The 21,962-nt window shown below is 35.4% G+C and overlaps 1 protein-coding gene across 7 annotated transcripts in view; it reads right to left on the reverse strand.

Moving 5' to 3' along the window:
• Positions 1–2,119: 2,119 nt before the first annotated feature.
• The window catches only part of LOC149188517 (uncharacterized), a 49,297-nt gene continuing 29,454 nt past the window's right edge, over positions 2,120–21,962 (reverse strand). For 3 of the 7 annotated variants that reach the window (XM_089411664.1, XM_089411669.1, XM_089411665.1), the window contains one exon: positions 2,120–2,626. In XM_089411664.1, the coding sequence (XP_089267790.1) occupies positions 2,563–2,626 (64 nt within the window). In that variant the 3' untranslated portion in view covers positions 2,120–2,562. Of the gene's footprint in view, positions 2,627–3,646; positions 4,075–21,962 lie in introns of those variants that run through there. The other 4 variants (XM_089411666.1, XM_089411668.1, XM_089411670.1 and 1 more) reach the window with 3 other exon arrangements.

Raw genomic sequence — 21,962 nt, forward strand, 5'->3', positions numbered from 1 at the left:
TTAATCGGTAACTATGTTGGTTCTCTTTTGGCATTATAAACTATTTCAATAAAAAGGCTGTTGCTAGCCAGCATTACATCTTCTTGTACAGCTATGTTTGGTCCTAAAACTCTTCTATCTTTGCTCCGTTCTGTTGCTAGTTGTGAGTGTGGACATGATATCCTATGGGGACAATACTCATTATGGTATACTTGCTAAACCTCGATATGAAACAAAACAGTTGTCCAGTGATTGGAGACTTGTCTTGGTTTCTAAAAATCTCTGATTATATATATGCTTTAATTTGTGGACTGTTCACCCTTATATTGTATGCCTAATCATGTTATTCTGTCATCTTGGTTACTAACTTGTTTTGTGACAAAAAGTGCTCTTGGCAATCAGATCATTTCGTGGCAGTGGTGAAGTACTCGCCCTAATATCAATGACATCTCTAACCTTCATTCTTTGTTCTTCTAGTTAGGATTTAGTTGTATTTTGCATTTTTTAATATTGCATTCACTGCATTTGATTCTCCATGTCTGTTCCACTCACTTAAATTTCTGCAATTTACATCCTATTAGTAAAATCCAAGAGATAGCAAAACATCATAGCCAAATTACAGTGGTTGGGCCACTGCTGGAGGGCTTGACACTTCAAGGCCTTTTAGCCAGGTGAACCTATGAAATTAACAGGGGTTATTTGCCTGTGTCAACAGAAGGTTAAACTCAAAAACAGTAAGCCCTCAACAACACAGTAAAGTACAGCACTGGAGTGGAAGACAATGAGAGCAAATGAAACAACAGGAGGAGACACTCAACTAATCCATGAATAGCAAGTTCAAAGCCAAAGACACAGCAATCTTTAGTTAGTGTCTAAACCAACGTGGGAGCATTTATTCCCATCAATCACTGTGAATGCACAACGCTTTCCCTACATAACACAAAGTAGTCCTTGAACTATACAAAGAATATCTGTAGATGAAGTTTTGCATTGATATAGTGGAATTTGGCCAAAATGGGCCACTCCATATGAAAATTCAGCTACAAATTCGATTTGGCAGAATTTCCCTCTGAATTCAAAATCAGTTCAATTGCAAATAGCAGACCCCGATAAAGTCACATCTATTTTTCTTCACGTGGGTCAGATTCTCTGCGCCATAGATTAATCACATGTGCATTTTTCGATTGGAGATGATTTTTCTGGTGGATTGTAGGCATCACACTATATAGGCACTTGCCAAGGCAACTAGGCACATCATGTATTCTTATTTTTTCTCAAAGAGATTGTTGTTTGTGTTAAGCTGTCTTCAATAGGAAAAGGACAAAAATAGTCCCATTTTCATCCTATTGGTTGACAGCCACAGAAGCAATCCAAAACTTCTAGATTGAAGCAAGCCCCTATACTATCATATTTTCCAGAAAAGCAATTCCTTAACCTTTTATAACTTGTCCTTGAGTTATCTAAACAAACATTGTAGAGCAACACTGGTTGCACCACAGACTTGCGGGCACTGAAAGATACTCCTGTTAAATAACCATAAGAAAAAACATAATACACAGTGTTATTCAGCCAAACTGCTGTGCATACTACAAATCCTTCAACCCAGGACAGAGATATGGTTACTCCAAGAATTTGGATAAAATTTCCTTCCTGTCTCATTAAGGGAAGTTTGCAAGGCAGATAGTATCGTCTATGTTCTTTCACTTGCGTAAGGTACATACTATTTAATTTTTTCAAGTACAATGATACGGGACCATCCAAAGCTCCTCCCTTCACCCCTGTCCCAAACCTGCAATGTTACTCTCCTTACCATCTCACATATTACCAACACAACATCAGGGTACACATCACCATGAAATTGGATACCTAATTGCATTCACACACTATAACTTAAAGCAGACCACACAATACATTCTTTTAAAAAGAAGAATTGAATAGGCCAGGTGGAAACATGAAAGAATTCAAGAAACAAATCTTTTGCAATAAATAAGGCAAAATGATTATCAAAACCTCAGAGACGTAATGATCTCTTGAAACAGAATTCCATGTTGGTATTTTCCCTTTTCACCATCTTATTTATGTACATTATGCACTTGCTTCATACAACAAACACAATCAAAGCAAGCATTGGTAACTGATATAGTCAATCTAAAAGAAGCTTTATTTTACTGTTCGGGTCAAGAAAGCTGGTCCATAATCCTGATAAATATATTTCTAGCTAGAGCATTCTTGAATATTAGCTATCAAGTTTTACATGTATAGTTAGCTCGCATATCAATGAGTGGTACATCACAAGACATGAATTTAAACCCTTCTCAATAGCCTTCCTGTAGACCAGAAGCAAATAGAATATGCAGAAACATAAACTGCACCATTCCATATTAACCTGATAAATTCACTGAGATTCCCTAATCTTTGTATTTACATTCTGCTTTAGGGAATATTCACGAGGATGATAACCATTAAATCTTCTAACTCTTGAATCTTACAGTCTCCCCAAAAAATCAAGACAGTGATGCATGACCTCATTTAGAATAATTTCAACATCTCATACATGCAAGGTTTTATCCCTTCGTTTGAGATCTATTTCCTGATGTTGAGTACTTGGCAGATCCCTCTCGTTTGCGCTTCGTGACTGTGTCTTGCACTGTAATCAAGAATGATGTTAAAAATGTAAACAAGATACAAAATAAGAACCGCTTGCATTTACAATATATATGCTGCATTAACCAAGTACCTCCAAGCAAATTTATATAGCAGATTTAATTAAAAGCTCTAATTTCTTATGTTTTGTTTTTTTCTTCACACTATTATTTTGTATAAAATGTTTTTTCTCGTAAATACCCACATAACAGATAAGATGTTGTTTCACAAGAGATAGACTTAAAGTTACGATGTAAAGGCTCTTAAAAAAAACAAATAAATGAAATAATTGAAATTCTACAAGGCGCCTCAAGGCAGAATCAGTAATGCTCCGAAGTTATACCCTTATAATAAAGACAAAACATGACAGCCCTTTACAGCATAGACAAAACAAGACTGATAAACACAAGTCAACGATATCAATGATAGAACTCATGTCTATTGACTGGATAAATTGAAATATGGATTTCTAGTTTCTTCCCCACGTTTCTGAAACATTTCTAATCAAGATTTGTTTTCACAGCTTGCTCTATGTTTCAGTATAATTCCATTATGATCACAAATCATAAGTACGAATCTACTATTTCAATAACCACTGCTGAATTCAGCCTTCACTATCCCAATCTGCATCATTCTGCAGTTCTGCATGTGTAATTTAGTGAGATCTCCTGCTCCATTTACATTATCCCATAAAAGCATATCAAATTTCAATTAGGATAATAACTACAGGAAATAAGCATATGAGGGTAATAGCTATAGGTAATAAGCATGTAAGGATAATAACTATAGGGGATAAAGAATCCAGAGTGCAGAAGCATTGGAGAGGGGGGGGTGCTGATTGCTCAAACCAGTTTCTGAACTTTCTCGTCAATGAAGAAATTCAGATACAGTTCTAAGTTCTGACAGATAGGGGATTTATCTGTGCAAACAATTAGGTTTTTGGAAATTTATTAATTTCAAGTTTCCATTGTAACTTACAATGCATCACAATTGAACTAATCTTGATATATCAGTCCAAACTTACCAATACATAAACAATATGTTAGGCCCAAAACTGGTAGTCAACCCAAGCAGCTAAGATTCACGCAACTGAAAAGTCACAGCCTGATCCTTTATTACCAGTTAGAGCTCTTGAATCCTACAAAAATGTAAATGCATTACATCTCTGACATGCTTTTGCTGAAATAGTATGTTACAAAAAAGGCAACAAAATTTCTAGAATCAACCACCAGACTATCGACCAATAGCGAAATAAACCGTATGGACCACATTCAGTCAAGAATGGTGACTAATCGTAACTAACAGTAGCCATCCTTCAACTTCCCTGCCTTCCTTTGTTCCAAAAGCTTCTCTAGCATACTACTTTCATTTCATTCCAGGATAGAGATATCACATATTTGCCATTTGATCACATTGAACAAAAATTCTTATATCAACCACCAGACCATCGACCTATAGAAAAATAAACCATATAGACCACATTCAGTCAGGAATGGTGACTACTCGTCACCAACAATAGCCATCCTTGAACTGCATTGTCTGCCTTTGTTCCAAAAGATTCTCTAGTATAAAGCATCCAAAGGAAAAATTCAAGGTGGTTGTATACATGCAATCAAATGGAAAATACGATTCATCTCTATCTCGAATGAAATGAAAGTAGTATACTATTGCTGCACAAGAAAACCTGCTTTATCCAAAGATTAACCCTCAAAGACAACTGTCTTGATCAAAAAGAATAAATACAAAGATGCTCGATGGAAAAAACCTGAATATTATATCCTGTATGAAGCCATCATCACTTACCTTTGAATCACATGTAATTCAGTATTCTATTCTACCTTCTGTTGCTGAACTACTAAAGAGTTGAATTCAGTTTCCCTGCTGAAAGTGAATCTACTGAAAATAAAGCATCACTTCAATAACAATTCTTTTGCATAGTAAGTTACCATCATGCATGAGAGACACATCCAAGATCAATAAAAACAATACTAGCTTAGACACTCAACATAACTAACAAACTCATCATAGCAAATTGCTTTAGTTTATTAAGATAAATCAAATTTCAAAATCAGGTTCAAAGCTTGGAGTTGGGAAAAATGAACAAGATGTTATGGTAGCTGTAGTATATGTACACCGATCAGGGTTGATTGCCAATTTTAAGGTTGTCTTCATGTGTCTACTAAATCATAGAAATATGCATAACTGTACTTAGTATAAATATAATTGTAAGTATAAATCAAGAAGGATATTCTTAAAAGACTCTCTGGGATAACACCACATGCAGTGGTATCAAGAAACTATTACGAAACAATAGAGACTTCAAAACATACTGCATTGTGCAGGTGTTTCTCCGCCATGCACTAAATTACTAATGCAAAAAATTCAGGTTCAGTCTGCTTTCCAATTCTACCATTAGTGTACACCACCTACACAACATGAATGCTTCTACAAAGTTAAGTTGGTAGTCCAAAAGGATCAGAGGCAGAACTCACACATGCATCATTTATTTATAATACAAGACATAAACACACAGAAATAACAGTATAGAGACACATACAACTCAGAGAACAGAGAGGGTAAAATCATTCTGTTACATCCAATCAAGACTTTACAGCTCTCACCCAGAAGATTCTCACGCAGCCTCTAGCAACAACAGTTCCAATCTGTAGAATTGGCTGTCAAAAAGACACGCTCATTGGAAAATATGTTTGAACTTTGTCCTTCCTGCTGTTGGCTGCTTGAAAACCTGGGAGCCACAAGCTTTTTAGTTGCAACAACCCATGCATTAACTTTTATTAAACTTGCATTGATAATATATCATATCTAAGAGGTGACATGTTCCTGTTTCCAAGCTACAGGTGTGTCTGTTCTTGCCATCATTGCTGACACACACATTCCTCTGCCTTATCTATTCTAACCTATAAATGCATCTTTTCTATGCATATTGTAATATGTAATTGATTGCAAACAGACTCCATCCATCTCTTTCTTCAGCTGTCATCATGTCACTGTTGTGTTATCTAATTCATAAATATAAACAATAAATAATAAAATAAAAATATATATGTTAGCAAACAATAAATCAAAGTTATTAATCACTGATAGAATGTTTTTTCGTACATGACCCAGCTCTATATATGGCAGTCCTTGACTGCATAAGCATCATCATTGTATTGTTTTATCAATTCGGTGTCAATAAAAGTCTATTTTGTGTGTGCACGCACCATAAACAGGCATAGAAAAGTGTGAAGGTGTCAGCTTGAATTTGCCAATTGTCAATGAGAGCACATGACACTTTCCAGATCACAAGGTACAACTTCCATCACCAACTTTGACTTGATAATCTAGCTGGAATAGCAAAAACATTCAGTTCAAAGGGCTCTTCAAATTGATGAAAGTGTGTACACTACCAGAATCAATCAACACTGCAATCGGTTAATCTTTGATTTTACCCTGAACTCTCAAGGCATTTCATTGGTTTCACCTCTTAATGCATGCTTTGCTATCTTGGGGGTGTATCCTCTTTTTCCTTTCAAACACATAATTCAATATACTATCATTACTATCTTAACTAGCTGAACTCTTCACTATTTGGCTTGGCAGATTTCTCTTTGGAGTAGAATAATTCTTTGGTTTGCAGACTTCCTGGTTCACATCTCTCATGCCATCCGTAATATTGCTTTCCAGGCTATAAAATTTGCTTAAAGGATCCAGAATGCTTATGCCGAACAGGAAAATAATTTATAGCAAACTTCTCATGCTCAAAAGAGGTTAGACATCATTGATTCTTGAATCTGTGCTCTATCATTTTGGTATCCTTTATAGCGCTTGAGAGACTAGGAATGCAGATTAGCCATAATTCATCTCTTGTTTGAGATCTTAACCAAGTGATATAAGATTGCTGCAGCCTCTTTATTGACATATCTTTGACTCTTGTCGTGAAGATTTCCCAATCATGGGTATACTTTTTGACAGTATCAGTCTGTTGTAAGCATATGAGCCAAGTAAAGAATTCTTCTCCTATATCATTTAGGTCTGGCTGAATATCAGAGAAACCAATCGAGGCTGGCCATTCTAAATGCAGTGAAGCCACTGTAATCTATCCATTATTGCTACAGGGTGGAATATGTCAAAGTAACCCTTTATTTTATTCACACAGATCATTGACCATCCCTTGCTTTCACCGTCAAATTTTGGCATATACAATCTTGAGTGCTTTCATGGACCTGGTTGTGCCCAAAATTAGTATAATAATATTGGCATTGAGATATCACTTGTGTTATCTTGTATGATTGCAATGCACTAGGGACCATCATTTTTACCATTTCCTCATATTTAATTTACTGCTTAGCATATTGTATATCAATATGCTTTTAGTAAGCACATCAAAAATTTTATTTAGATTGTCAACACTCTTAGTGATAGTATGAGCCTCTGCATCTCTCTTTTGCCTGTAATAAATCACGCTCTTCTGGAACTCTAACAGGGATACGACTGTCTTTAGATTATAGTAAAGTCGTTTGATTGGCTGGCTTCAATGCAATTAAGCTATACCAGATGACTTGAACAGACCCAGTTTAAGATGATTAAAAGGATTCAGAAATCAACAAGATCAAAAGCAGCAATTGTGGCAATCATCACAAGATGCCTACAATAGATATCTTTACCCTTCATCCATATCCCTCCCTGCTGTCATACCCTCATTGTTTTTGCACAATTTCTGGGAAAATTTTACCTACAAAATAAGCAAACTGATGTATGATTTCGTACATCGTTAGGTTTAGTAGGCTTACAGTTATGTCATTGTATTACCATTCACACAAATTTTTGGGCTCTCTTCCTTGATAATGCCATCTGACTCGACCAGATCCAATTTAGGAATAACCAAATTATCTGTAGTAGGATGCTTTTCCAAGATACATAATCAGCATAAAAGCTCTATGAAGCCCTAGAAGGCTGCAATTTGGGCTGCCTCTCAGTACAATATGCTGGGACATTAAACAGAGACTATGCACAGTAAATGCAACCTACTGTAAATTGACACTCATTCCAGCCTCTCAGTCCGTCTCAATGTTCCATGGCAATTTCCCAGTTGCTGCAGATCTGCATTGGTATAGTGACATCCATGAGTGGAAAATGGCCTTTTCCATGCCTTAACGAGGATAACTATCATGTATGGATTGTTTCTACTTCGCAGCAAAGGTTTATGAATGTACTTGAAAAGGCCACTTCCAGCTACAACTGATGACAGCTATGATCTCATAGGTCCAAAGGGGAGGTGAAACTATTGGACTAAAATCTGTAAATGAATTGAATCTTGCCCATGTTAAAATCTCTATTCCAGCAACATAGGTAAATTGATTCCTTATGATTTCCTTACTGAAAAATTAATTTAGATTCAATTATTCAGTCATAGGATACTATACACTTGCCAGACATTTTACTGGAAATAAAAAATCAGTGGAAGCTACAGGAAACCAATCTCCAAAATACACAAAAATTTATGCCCTTCTGTTAAAATGGCAACTAGGGCCAAACTCCATGTGGGTCATCTTATTTATGGAAGCTGATATTTTTCTTGGATTTCTCTCATCGAGAGGTGTAAGATTGATCTAAAGATCATCAGATTCCGATAAGTATTCATGGAGATATGAATTTATTTGTGTTATGGGACAATTCGTCAAGGTTGGCCAGCAACCAAACTGCCCCCACTTGTGCTCCACGTTTTAGTATAAATACAAGTGCCTTGCAAGTCATTTGTACACACAACTCTCTTGAGATTTCTTCTCCACTTGTTTTGGGTTTTAGTGGAAAGAAGAATCTCTAAGGAAAAACGCAGTCCTAGAGGATGATACCCTAGCTCATGAAAGCCCTACGAATAGATCCAAGACGCTGTCATATTAAAAAGCCGACATGCCCTAATCCTCTTCGCTGTCATAGAAGACAGCCCTTGTCTGATATGCTGTCCAAAGGGAGACCCTCACCGCTGTCATGAAGGAGACTGAAGTAGGCCCTCGCTGTCCTATAAGGGTTTACTATATGCCCTAAACTGCTGTGCGTTCAAACCCTAGCCCTAGCCGCAGGTCTATTTTGAGGCCACTGCATGGGAGGCTAGGGCAACACGGGTTGGAGGACTGTTTCATGGGTTGACCAAAGTTCAAAGTGCTGGTTGGAGGACCGAGGGTCTGTTCTTGAAGGCCGGGACAGGGACGATAAGTTTCAGGGCTGTTTGAGGCAATGTTGTGAAAAGCGCGATCGGGATTAAATCGGCGCGGGGAACGAATCGGAAAAAATCGGAAAAACCGGGAAAAAATCGGAAAAAAGCGGGAAAAAATCATTTGGTACAAAAATATTCATTTTTTTTCATTTTTTTTCAATTTTTTTAATATCTAAACCATCTACAACATAAAATAAATACATTGACACATAAATATGATAAAAAAACTAATATATAAGATGTTTAATATCATTTCTAGCGCTAAAATCACACATAACATTGAATCATGTCCTAAATAGTAAGTCCTGACTCCTGAGTCCCAACTCAGCCTCAAAATATCAACAAAAAATATGATAATGTATCTCATCATGTCATAATGTCATATACAATAAAATGAAAGTCTAATCCTATTGATTTCCTCTGCCCCTCTTGCGAGAAAATGCCACAGCTTTCCCTTTCCCTCTAGATGTAGACGTTGGTGCCCGTGCAGGTGGAAACGGCAGTGGAGTCTGATGTGCTCTAGACGTTGAAGAACTAGAAGTAGGAGCTATAGGAGGTAGACCACGTCCTCTACTGATGGCAGGGGTAGCCCGGGCAAGTGGTGTCACCTGGAAACATTACAATCTCCCAATCCTGAAATCCTGAAAAACTGATAAGTCTGCTGGATTTTAAATGAAATCTAAAATTCTACTTTCTCCATATGAAATCCAATGAGGCTGGAACCACTCTCAAACATCCTGAGTCATTTCATGGTAATGTTAAAAATTTAAGTAAAAGGATGAAAATGAAGATTAAGGAGAATGTCACTTTTACTTTAAGAATTTAACATTACCATGAATAGCATATCCATACTAGGGCCTAGACTTGATCATTAAGCTACCCCACTCAAAAATTATTTGTTTCTTTCAAAAAACATTGCATGAAAAAACCCAAAAAAAGTTATAAAACTATGCTGTCCTGAGCCCCCACGATTTTTTCGTTAAAAATCGCGCTTTTTTCGAAAAAATCACGATTTTTTGAAAAAAGCGCGATTTTTCAGTAAAAATCGGCAAAAAAAAGTAGGCGATTTTTTCGTATAAAAATCGCGATTTAATCGCGCTTTTCACAACACTGGTTTGAGGTGGTTCTTGGGTGGAGAAGCCTTGGGAGAGGCAGCGTAGATTGCAGTGGTTAGGACGCAGGCCCTACCTCACTGTTCAAGGGCAGCGTAGGGTATATTGTGGGCCAGTGTTACTTGGGAGCGGGAGCGAAAGCGGGGAGCGAAAGCGGGGAGCGGGAGCGAAAGCGGGTGCGAGAGCGACACTTTTAGAAGCTCCCGGTTTGAGAGCGAATCCCAGAGCGTTTTTTATATAATATATATATATATTTTTTATATTTTTATATTTTGATACATATATGTCAACAAAAACATGTAGAATGATGAATTAGATATAAAAAACATAAAAAAAAAAACATATATTGAACCATATAACAACAAACATCTAGAAGTTATGATCTTCATCAACCACGTCCACAAGTTAGTAACATAGTAACATACAACATATTGAGTCTCATGATTCATCAATCTTTCAAGCTTTCAAAATTCAATATATAACATTTATCATCATTGATCACCAAAGTTGTACTTGTAAGCTAAGTGTAACTATTACAACAAATAATATCTAACATGAAATGAAATGTTATAAAATGAAATGTTATAAAATGAAATGAAACAACTTTCAACTTTCATGAAGCATCACATTCATAATTCATTACTAATGAGTTATAATTACCAACTTCAAACTTAAATTGTCATATATTGTTTAAAAAAATATCATAATAAATATGAAAGAGTCAATAGTTATAAAAACTACTAGAAACTAAAAAAGACAAGTAAATCTATTATCTATTGCTTTTGCTTGGGCCTCTTGCCACCACGAGAAATGTCTAATTTTTTATTCTTGTTGGAAAATCATGATCTTTGTCATTAATATCACCCTCTAAGCATTAATATCCACAAGTATATTTGTCATTACCTCTGTATCTGTATAGGGATCTTTGTCATTAATATCACCCTCTAAGCATTAACATAAGATAGAAAAAGCATAGCATGTCAAGTCAAGATTTTGTTTGAGTGATGCGTACATTTTTAGGAGGGTCATGATAGAGGAGTTCGACAACCAATGTCACTAACATCAAGGTACACAGAGGGATTGGTGCTCTTGATTAAATACGAGTCCCATATCCTAATACATGACAAAATTCAATGGAAACATTGCAATCCTGAAATCCTGAAAAACTGATAAGTCTGTTGGATTTTGAATGAAATCTAAAATTCTACTTTCTCCATATGAAATCCAATGAGGTTGGAACCACTCTCAAACACCTTGAGTCATTTCATGGTAATGTTAAAAATTGAAGTAAAGGAGAATGTCACTTTTACTTTAAGAATTTAACATTACCATGAATCGCAGATCAATAGTAGGGCCATAAGCTTGATCATTAAGTTGCCCCACTCAAAACTTATTTTTTTCTTTGAAAAAAAATGCATTTGGAACATTACTACAAAACAAAATTTGCAAAAAAGGCTAAACGTTCCCGAAAACGATCCCGAAAAGGCAGGGAGCGTTTTTTTAGGGAGCGCGCTCCCGAAATTGCTCCCTTTTCGAGAGCACGCTCCTGACCCGCTCCCAAGTGGCTCCCACCTGGAGCGCGGATTGGGAGCAGGATCGAGGGGGGGGGGTGCTCCCCCTCAACACTGTTGTGTTTTGTTCATGCCCATAACAACCTCATGTCATGTGAGCATCTCTCCTAGTATAGGCCGCAGCCAAGGAGGGTTGTTTGGGTGACTGTCTAGGGGCTACCAATATGCCCTAACCAGTCACAATCACAACAACTATATTGCAGACCTGAAACTACAGTAAGACAGTGATAGTGCAACAAGATGCATGTGCAACATGATGCGGTAAGGTGCATAAATAAGCATGATAAATGCAGTGACTGTTGTAGGCAGCTTGGATGCAGTATAGTGTTGCACATTGGTACAGCTTGGTGATGATGAGCATGATGTGAATAGTGCAACAGCAAAACATATTGAAGCAACATGTTGAAGTGATGATACATTGCAGTATACATTGATCACAGTGATGGGTACAGTCATGATTAGTGAAACATGATGAGATGCAACATAGTGATGATGGGTGCAGCATGGTGCAACACAGTGAGGTGCAGCATGATGATGAGGTGTAGCACAATGATGGAGTCACCTTGGAAAATCAGTTGAAGCAACATGTCTTCAACTGAGTTCAGCTACCTCATGTATCATCTTCTTAGAGATGATCTCTGCTCTTATTTAGATAAGTCAAAGTATTGACTTCTGTTGTATATGTACTATCTCTCTCTCTTTGTTGAACTATTGAAGAACATATAAGAAGAATTGATCAAGGGTTTCCCACATTGGGCTTTGTCCCTGGCTAGCGCCACATCTTGTCTTCTCTTGTCTTGGCTTGTCTTCTGCGATTTATGTTTATGTTCTATCTACAATTTACTATTACGCTGATGTGATTGTTAATTTGGAAAAGATATTGAGCTAATTGGAAAATTTGAAATAAATTGCTCTAAGCATAGAGCATACCTAAAATTAACACCTTCAAATGTCAGTGCTTCAATAAAATTACTCTTGTTGACCACTACGCGTCAAAGACCCTTAGCAGTACACCCCCTTTTTTCGCAAAAGGGATAGCACTTGACGATGTGTCTGTCCCATCCAGCTATCATCATCAGTCTAACTTCCAAGATGTTATGTAAACCCCTTTTGCATGTGTATAATGTAAATAATCTCAGCAAATTCGTGTCATGTATGTAACAACCTAGGTAAACCTACTTTTCTAGTGAAGATCTCCATTCTGGCAAGTTTTTTGTCTCACCGATCCATTCTCGGACAGTCGGCAGAGTTTTCCTCTAGTCTTACCCCAAAGCTGGAATGGATTTTTTCGCTAAAATCTTAGGCGAATCCTAGTGTTCTAAATCGAGTCTATGTAAAAGTAATTTAGGAATAATCATAACTATTTGGTTAGGTTATTTTATTACAAATTGCTTGGTCTGTTGGATTATGTTTGTGTCGTAGAAATGGGTAATCTGTGAGGGTCTATTACAAATGGGCTTTCCCCTTTATGATGTAAAAAATATGAAAATCATGACGTAAAGTGTCTTGAGGATTGAAAAATAATTTATCCCCTCATAGGTTAATTAATTAAATTTTCTGGCCAAAAATTAATTAAAATCCTATGCCAGAATTTTAATTAATTCTAAGTCCTAGGTAAATTTAAATTCTCCAAAAGAAAAATTCGCTGGTCCTTAAAAATTAAATTTTAAAAGATCCTGGGACTAAGGTAAATTAATTATTTTGCCAAATTTTAAACCTTTGAACCCGAGTCAAAGTCAAATTTTTTGGGAAATTAACTCAAAAAAATTATTTTTGAGTTAATTAAAATGCATTTAATAAAAAATTCTGAATTTCCCCAAATATTTAAATATTTCAACGTATGAGATTAGAAGAAATTTTAATCTTCATCAACGGTCGAGATTTCTTTGACAAGGATCACTCAAACTAGTCATTTGTCAATCGATCTATCTGACCTTTGAGTCGTGTGCTTAGCAAGAAGCTCTTGTGTAATCTTTTTCTGGATAATAAAGAAAGACTTTGGGGTTAAGTTTTGTTGATGTTACTCTTCATGGGCATATTGTAAGATGTGTTGTTTTCATGCACAATTTTTTCTAAAGCCATTGATGGTACTTCTAAAAAGTGATTTGAGTACAAGTATCTTGCTCAGTTGTTGGGGTTTGATTAATAATCTAAATTTTGAACGTAATAGCATATATCTCTATTTGCTTGAGTTTTATTATTATTTTCTCGCTCTATTTTTAATCGTTGGATCGAGTTTTGTCGAGAAATCTTGATTTTAGATCCTTGAGCGTTAGGGGAAGTTTTCAGTTGGACCAGCGAACTCTCGATCTGTGTTTTCTGAAGATCCCAACTAAATTAGCATCGGGTTTATCATAAGATTATTTTGGTGATACATAGAGAGTTCCGAGTTAGCACCTCCTTTCAAAATTTTAAAAAATCTAATTTTTTGTGGAAAAATTTGTAAATTTGGCTATTAAGAACCTTAATATTATCAGAGCTAGGAGCAGAGTTGGACTCATACTCCTCAGATCTGATATATTTATCATTCTTGTTCGGTTTGTAAATTTTGTAATTATTTTTCTAAAGTGGGTTTTTCTAGGTTTTAAATTTTATCATTGTACATATTGTTTGTGTGTTTTCTTGTTGTCGTGCAGCTACAGATCTAAGGAGGAAATTTGTGTAGAGTCCAGATCTAGGCCCTGGAGGGTAAGATCTAGATCTCTGGGGGTTTATCAACATAATTTTGCAGGGACATTATTCAAAAATTTTGCAGTCCAAGGGTTTAAAAAGTTTTAAATCTGGAAATTTTCACAAGGGTTTAATGGATAAATCTGAAGCAAAAGCATGTCATTTTAAAATGAGATTTTCTGGGAAATTTTCTTAGGTTTTTGGCTACCATTTTTCTCCTGTTTGCTGTCGTATTGAGCCTCCAGAAAATTTCAAAAAAAAAAATTGTTATTTGTGTTTTGGGGTTTCTAGAAATATTCGATTTTTTTTATAAGCTACTCCATTCTCTTTGCACTATCATCTCCTCGCTGCCTGCAAAACACTACTCGAGATCCATACGTTTTTCTCCATCAAACCCCTTGCTACAGCCCTCTCCACAGCTTCCCTCTCCTCCCGAACGCTCCCTGTTTTTCCCTGTTGCACCCTCCTCTCCTTCATTGTTGCCATACCCCTGCGTGCATCTTATCCATTCTTGTTGCATCCTCCTCTCCTCCATTGTTGTCGTACCCCTGTGTTTTCCTCTTCTCCCGTGGTCTTCATTCCCTGCACCAAATCCTGCAGTCTCACTCCTCTATGTTGTCGTCTCTCCTCCCATTGTCGTTGTCACTTCTCGCAACTCCATTTCCCTACCTTCAATGAATCCCATCGAACTCGTCTTCTTCCATCCACTGTCATCCAAACCTCAACCTGCATGCAAAGCACTCAACGTTCGACTTTTTTTCTTTTTTTCATTTCATTTGTATGGTGTATGTGTTAGGTTACGTTAGGTCTTATTTTTATTTATTTTTAGTTTAGTTAGTTTCCTTTTCATTTTTTCATTTTCTTTTAGTTTTGGTTTAATGTTTGACATTTTATAAAATTAAAAAATTAAAAATCTACTTTTTTGGTTAAGTTTCATTTTGATTTCATTTTGATTTGTTTATTTTTATTCATTTTTTTATATTTTGATTTGTATTATTTGCGTTAGTTAAAATTTATTTTATGACTATTTCGATTGGTTTATCTTTTTGATTTTATTTTTTTTGCCTTTGTGTTTTGATTTTTTGGATTTTTTCATTTTTTCATTATTTTGATTCCATAAAAAATGAAAAACATTTAAAAATCTAAAAAAAATTGAAAATCTAAAAATTAAAAAATTTCATTTATGTGACTTTAAAATTCCTAAAAGAAAGAGGATTTGCGCTTTCACATTAAATTTTAATGTGGCCTATGGCCCATTAAAATTTCAATTTATTAACCCTTTTTTATTTGTTTTATTTTTGTCACATTTAAAAATTTAATTTTTTCATTTGCCACAATAAATTAATTACCTAAGGAATAAATAAGTTGTTAATCTAAAGTTCCTTGGCGTCTTTTCGTGGTAGTGATTTCTCTAATGGCAAGTGCGATTAATGTTTTAAAAATTATATTGCCTATTGGAAAATGATAATTTATTCTAGATTTGAGTTATTAATGAAAATTATTTTGAATCTAGAATATCCTGCATGTTAGAATTTTGAGCATTCACACTTAATTGTTCATGATCGTCGCTTTGCCACATTATAAATTGCTCTGGGTAACTCGTTTTATTTAGTCTTTGGTTAATTGAATATAAAGGCATTGGTCTATAATCATTTCTATTTTGTGGTTGTGTCTTGATGGTATTAGTGTTTAATCTATTCATCTCAGTTTACCAGGACTCATTTATATTCGTCAAGTTGTCCATTTTTAAGTCTCCTAGAGCCTGTGTTCCACAGGCTATTCTCATTCATTCACCTTAGGGACTACCCCTCTTGACTTGTCTAGGAGAGAGTCTAAACAAAGTGAGTAAGGATTAGAGTGACAGCCCTTACTCTAAGTGTTGTCGCAGTGCCTAGACACTTTGTGCGACAACATTTTTTGGTGTCGTTGTTGGGACAGAGTTTTTCTTGGTCCTCATGACATTGTTCTAGTCATCTAATCTTTTTCCGCCATTCATTAGCCCGTCAAGCAGCACAACATTTTTTAGCGCTATTACTGGGGATATTTTAGTCTCGGCGTTTCAACTACATTTCCTCATCATTTTTCTCATTTCTCGTCTCTCATTCGAGCCGGCAAAGCCAACACTTCTTGGCATTGCCACCAAGGACCTATTTATTGGACCTTGGCTTTACGTCATTTCATCTCTTTTTTTTGGCATCATTTCGTCTCTTTATCCTAACTCTCGTAATCTCTCTAGAGTCTCATCTAATCCTTTCATCTTCACTTTCTGCACCTGGACATTCTGGTTGGTTCCCTGTTTGGGTAGCGACTCCACTTATTCATTCATTTAATCCCAGACAAGGAGCCCTCCCTGAATATCCATCTGCCTCCATCCATTAACTTTTCGGTTCCTCCTTTGGAAACTTTGTGAGAGATTCATGCCCAAGTGGCGACTCCACTTCTTCCATTTCTTACAAGAATTTCTACTAGAAGCTCGCTTCTTGTAGATGTTTTGATTTCCTTGAGCAGGTATCTCTCTCTCTAATATCCATTTGGCCCATCTTTTTCCCGTTAAACAAGTCATCATGGATTATGACTTGTTTGCTCCTTGTGATTTTACTAATATTCAGAGAGCTTCGCATGGTTATCCTTCTTTTTTTGGTGACACCATCGATGAATTTCCTACTTTTCAAGGTAACAATGCTTTTACTGCCGAAACTCACCTTCAAAATTCCAGCCTCGTTATAAGAAAGTGTCTCCGATATTCTAAATATGAAGATGTGAGGATGAAGATTTTCATTCTTACCTTATCTGGAGATGCTTTAGATTGGTTTGTTAATTTCCCTAATAACACTTTTGATTCTCTACAATCAATCATTGATGCTTTTGAATATAGATATGGAGATAAAGACAAAGTCAAAGCGAAAGTTGAAGTAAAGGAAACTATAGAAGTTGAAAATGATTTCAAGGAGTTAATTCAAATGGTTAAAGACATACAGCTAAATCAAGCTCAAGTAAGCAAAAATGCAGAAGTTAATCAGGCTCAACTTACTAAAGATATGGAACTTAATCAAGCAACATTAACAGTTGATCATGCCAGGGAAATTAATTCTATGCAAAGCAAGTTATTAGCCCTAGAGGAAAAGATGACGATCATCAAATTCAATCGTTCAAATCAAGTGATTTCCATGGAAGCAAGTTTTCAAGAAGAAATAAGTTCGATTCAGCAAAAATTGTCAACTATGGATGAAGAAATGACTATCATGAGATTCGATTATAATAATCAATTAGCTACCATTCAAGCAAATCATAAGAAAGAGATAAACTATATGCAAAACTGCTTCATGGGCATGAAAGCAAAGAATGATAAAATTATAGAGGACATGGGAGTTGGTCAAATATCTCATCAGAATAGATTATTGGCCATAGAAGAAAAGTAGGTACCATGTGTCATAAAATACAGAGGGAATAGATATCATCGAAAACATATTAAAAATGATGGAAGTTAATCATTCTAATCAAATGTCCATTATTCATAATCATATGACTGCAATGAAGCGAAGCACACTCTGGAAATGAAAACTATGCAAGCTAATCATGTCACTCTTCAAGAAAGATTCATGAAAACTGAACTTAAACAAGCAAAGTTAACAATACGACGTGTTAGAGAAATGAGTTCATTACATAAGAGGCCGTCTTGTTGTGAATATCCCGAGAAAGAGGCTAACTCCATTAATGAAGATTTAACTAAAAATGACATGATCAAAGAAGAAATTAAAAAAGATCAACTTATAACTCATGACACCTGTGAAACTGATCCATCATTCTTGACAAAGCAGATGCAGAATGAAGAAAGACATATCACGCATATCTTACATACTTCATCTGAAAGTTTTCAAGCAAAATGTTCCACATCATTAGTGATACATCCTGCCACAAAGAAAAAGCGCAAGAGAGAATGAGAAAGCGATTTGATGCATCATATGGCCGCGAGCATCTTGATTTTCAGATAGGAAAAAGTCCTACCGTATGCAAGATTGGACATGGCACATCTGAAAAATAGCTAACAGATTTACTTGAAAGCAGGCAAATGCTCAGCATACACTACATTGAACGCATCTGATGCCATGGGGCATCCTTTGTATTGTATTCCTAACCCTACACCCTTTTATTTCAGTGTTTTACTTTTGTAGGCAGATGTTTTTCATGTTATTAGGATAGTTAATAAATGAAGAGCTTATATCTTTCATGTGCTTAATGTTATATGATGATTTTTGGATGGATGTTACTTATGTTATATTGTGTGTTGCGTGGATGCAAATTCTGGATTCCCACATTCCTCCGCTGCAGCAACATGTCCCCAAGTAGAGTCAGACGTTGACCACTACATGTTAGCGACCCATAGCAATACACCCCCTTTTTTTCGTAAAAGAGATAGCACTTGATCGATGTGTCCATCCCGTCCAGTTATCATCATCAGCCTGACTTCCAAGATGTTATGTAAACCCTTTTTGCATGTGTATAATGTAAATAATCTCAGCAGACATGTGTCATGTATGTAACAACCTAGGTAAACCCACTTTTCTAGTGACGATATCCATTCTGGGAGGTTTTTTGTCTCACTGATCCATTCTCGGATGGTGGCAAAGTTTACCTCTAGTCTTAACCCAAAGCTGAAATGGATTTTGTCGCTAGAATCTTAGGCGAATCCTAGTGTTCTAGATCGAGTCTATGTAAAAGTAATTTGGAAATAACCCTAACTATTTGGTTAGGTTATTTTATTACAAATTGTTTGGTCTGTTGGATTATGTTTGTGTTGCAGAAATGGGTAGTCTGGGTGGGTCTATTACAAATGGGTTTTCCCCTTATGATGTAAAAAATATGAAAATTATGATGTAAAGTGTTTTGAGGGTTGGGAAATTAATTTGTTCCCTCATAGATTAATTAATTAAATTTTCTGGTCAAAACTTAATTAAAATCCTAAACCAGAAATTTAATTAATTCTAGGTCCTAGGTAAATTTAAAATCTCCAAAGGCAAAATTCATCAATCCTTAAAAATTAAATTTTAAAAAATCTTGGGACTAAGGTAAATTAATTATTTTGCCAAATTTTAAACCTTTGATCCACGGGGGTTAAGTCAAAGTCAAATTTTGGGGAAATTAACTCAAAAAAATTGTTTTTGAGTTAATTAAAATGCATTCAATGAAAAATTTCGAATATTTCCAAATATTTAAATATTTCGACGGATGAGATTAAAAGAAATTTTAATCTTCATCAACGGTCGAGATTGTTTTGACAAGGATCACTTGAACTAGCCGTTGGAGGATTTATATTTAAACAAGGAGTCATTTGTCAGTCGATCTATCCGACCTTTGAGTCGTGTGCTTAGCAAAAAGCTCGTGTAATCTTTTTTTGTTAATAAAGAAAGACTTTGGGGTTAAGTTTTGCTGGTGTTACTCTTCATGGAAATACTGTAAGATGTGTTGTTTTCATGCATAATTTTTTCTAAAGCCATTGATGATAGCTTCTAAAGAATGATTTGAATACAGGTATCTTGCTCAGTCGCTGGGATTTGAATAATAATCTAAATTTTGAACGTAATAACAGGTATCTCTATTCGTCTGAGTTTTATTATTATTTTCTCGCTCTATTTTAAATGGTTGGATCGAATTTTGCAGAGAAATCTTGATTTTAGATCCTCGAGCTTTAGGAGAAGTTTTCAGTTGAACCATTTAACTACCGATCTGTGTTTTTTGAAGAGCCCAACTAAATTAGCTCCAAGCTTATCATATGATGTTGTTAGTGATACACAGAGTGTTTTGAGTTAGCACCTCCATTTAAAATTTAAAAAATCTAATTTTTTGTGGAAATTTTGATAGATTTGGCTATTAAGAACCAAATATTATCAAGATCTGGGAGCGGAGTTGGACTCATACTCCTCAGATTGGATAGATCTACCATTCTTATGCAGTTTGGGTGTTTGGATAGATCTACCCACGTTAGATGTAATTATTTTTCTAACGTGGGTTTCTTTGGGTTTTAGTTTTTATCATTGTACATATCGTTTGGGTGCTTTCATATTGTCGTGCAGCTACAAATCTAAGGAGGAAATTTGCGTAGAGTCCAAATTTAGGCCCTGGAGGGTAAAATCTGGATCTCTGGGGGTTTATCAACATAATTTTGCAGGGACATTATCCAAAAATTTTGCAGTCCAAGGGTTTTAAAAGTTTTAAATCTGGAAATTTTCATAAAAATTTAACGGATAAATCTGAAGCAAAAGCATGTCATTTTAAAATGAGATTTTTTGGGAAATTTTCTTAGGTTTTTGGCTACCATTTTTCTCCTGTCTATTGTCGTACTGAGCCTCCAGAAAATTTCAAATTTTTTTGTTTGTTATCTGCATTTTGGGGTTTCTGGAAAAATTCGATTTTTTTTTTATAAGCTGCTCCATTCTCTCTGCACTATCATCTCCTCGTTGTCTGCAACACACTACTCAAGATCCATACGTTTTTCTCCATCAAACCCCTTGCTATAGCCCTCTCCACGGCTTCCCTCTCTTCCCTAACACTACCTGTTTTTCCATGTTGTGTCCTCTCCTTCATTGTTGCCATACCCCTGCATGCATCTTATCCATTCCTATTGCGTCCTCCTCTCCTTCGTTGTTGTCGTACCCCTGCGTTCTCCTCTTCTCCCGTAGTCTTCATTACCCGCACCAAATCCTATAGTCGCACTCCTCTATGTTGTCGTCTCTCCTCCCATTATCATTCTCACTTCTCGCAACTCCATTTCCCTGCCTTCAACAAGTCTCATCGAGCTCGTCTTCTTCCATCCACTGTCGTCCAAACCTCAACCTACACGCAAAGCACTCAACATTCAACCTTTTTTCTTTTTTCATTTCATTTGTATGGTGTATGTGTTAGGTTAGGTTAGGTCTTATTTTTTTTTTAGTTTAGTTAGTTTCCTTTTCATTTTTTTATTTTTATTTTTTAATTTTGGTTTAATGTTTGATGTTTTATAAAATTAAAAATCTACTTTTTTGGTCAAGTTTCATTTTGATTTGACTATTTTTATTCATTTTTTTATATTTTGATTTGTAATTTTGTATTATTTGCATTAGTTAAAATTTATTTTATGACTATTTCGATCGGTTTATCCTTTTTATTTTTCTTTTGCCTGTGTTTTGATTTTTTGGATTTTTTTATTTTTTCATTATTTTGATTCCATAAAAAAGAAAAACATTTAATAATCTAAAAAATTTAAAAGATCTAAAAATTAAAAAATTTCATTTATGTGACTTTAAAATCCCTAAGAGAATTAAATCAAAAGAGGATTTGCGCTTTCATGTTAAATTTTATGTGGCCTATGGCCCATTAAAATTTCAATTTATTAACCCTTTTTTATTTGTTTTACTTTTGTCACATTTAAAATTTTAATTTTTTCATTTGACACATTAAATTAATTACTTAAGGAATAATTAAGTTAATCTAAAGTTCCTTGGTGTCCTTTCGTGGTAGTGATTTCTCTATTGGCATGTGCGATTAATGTTTTAAAAATTATATTGCCTATTGGAAAATGATAAATTATTCTAGATCTGAGTTATTAATGAAAATTATTTTAAATCTAGAATATCCTGCATGTTAGAGTTTTGAGCATTCACATTTAATTGTTCATGATCGTCGCTTTGCCACATTATAAATTGCTCTGGGTAACTTGTTTTTATTTAGTCTTTGGTTAATTGAATATAAAGGCACTGGTCTATAATCATTTCTATCTTGTGGTTGTGTTTTGAT

Source organism: Pinus tabuliformis, chromosome 3_1 (genome assembly GCF_031772625.1).
Source record: "Pinus tabuliformis cultivar Carrire ecotype Pingquan chromosome 3_1, CPIR1, whole genome shotgun sequence".
Taxonomy (NCBI): Eukaryota; Viridiplantae; Streptophyta; class Pinopsida; order Pinales; family Pinaceae; genus Pinus; species Pinus tabuliformis.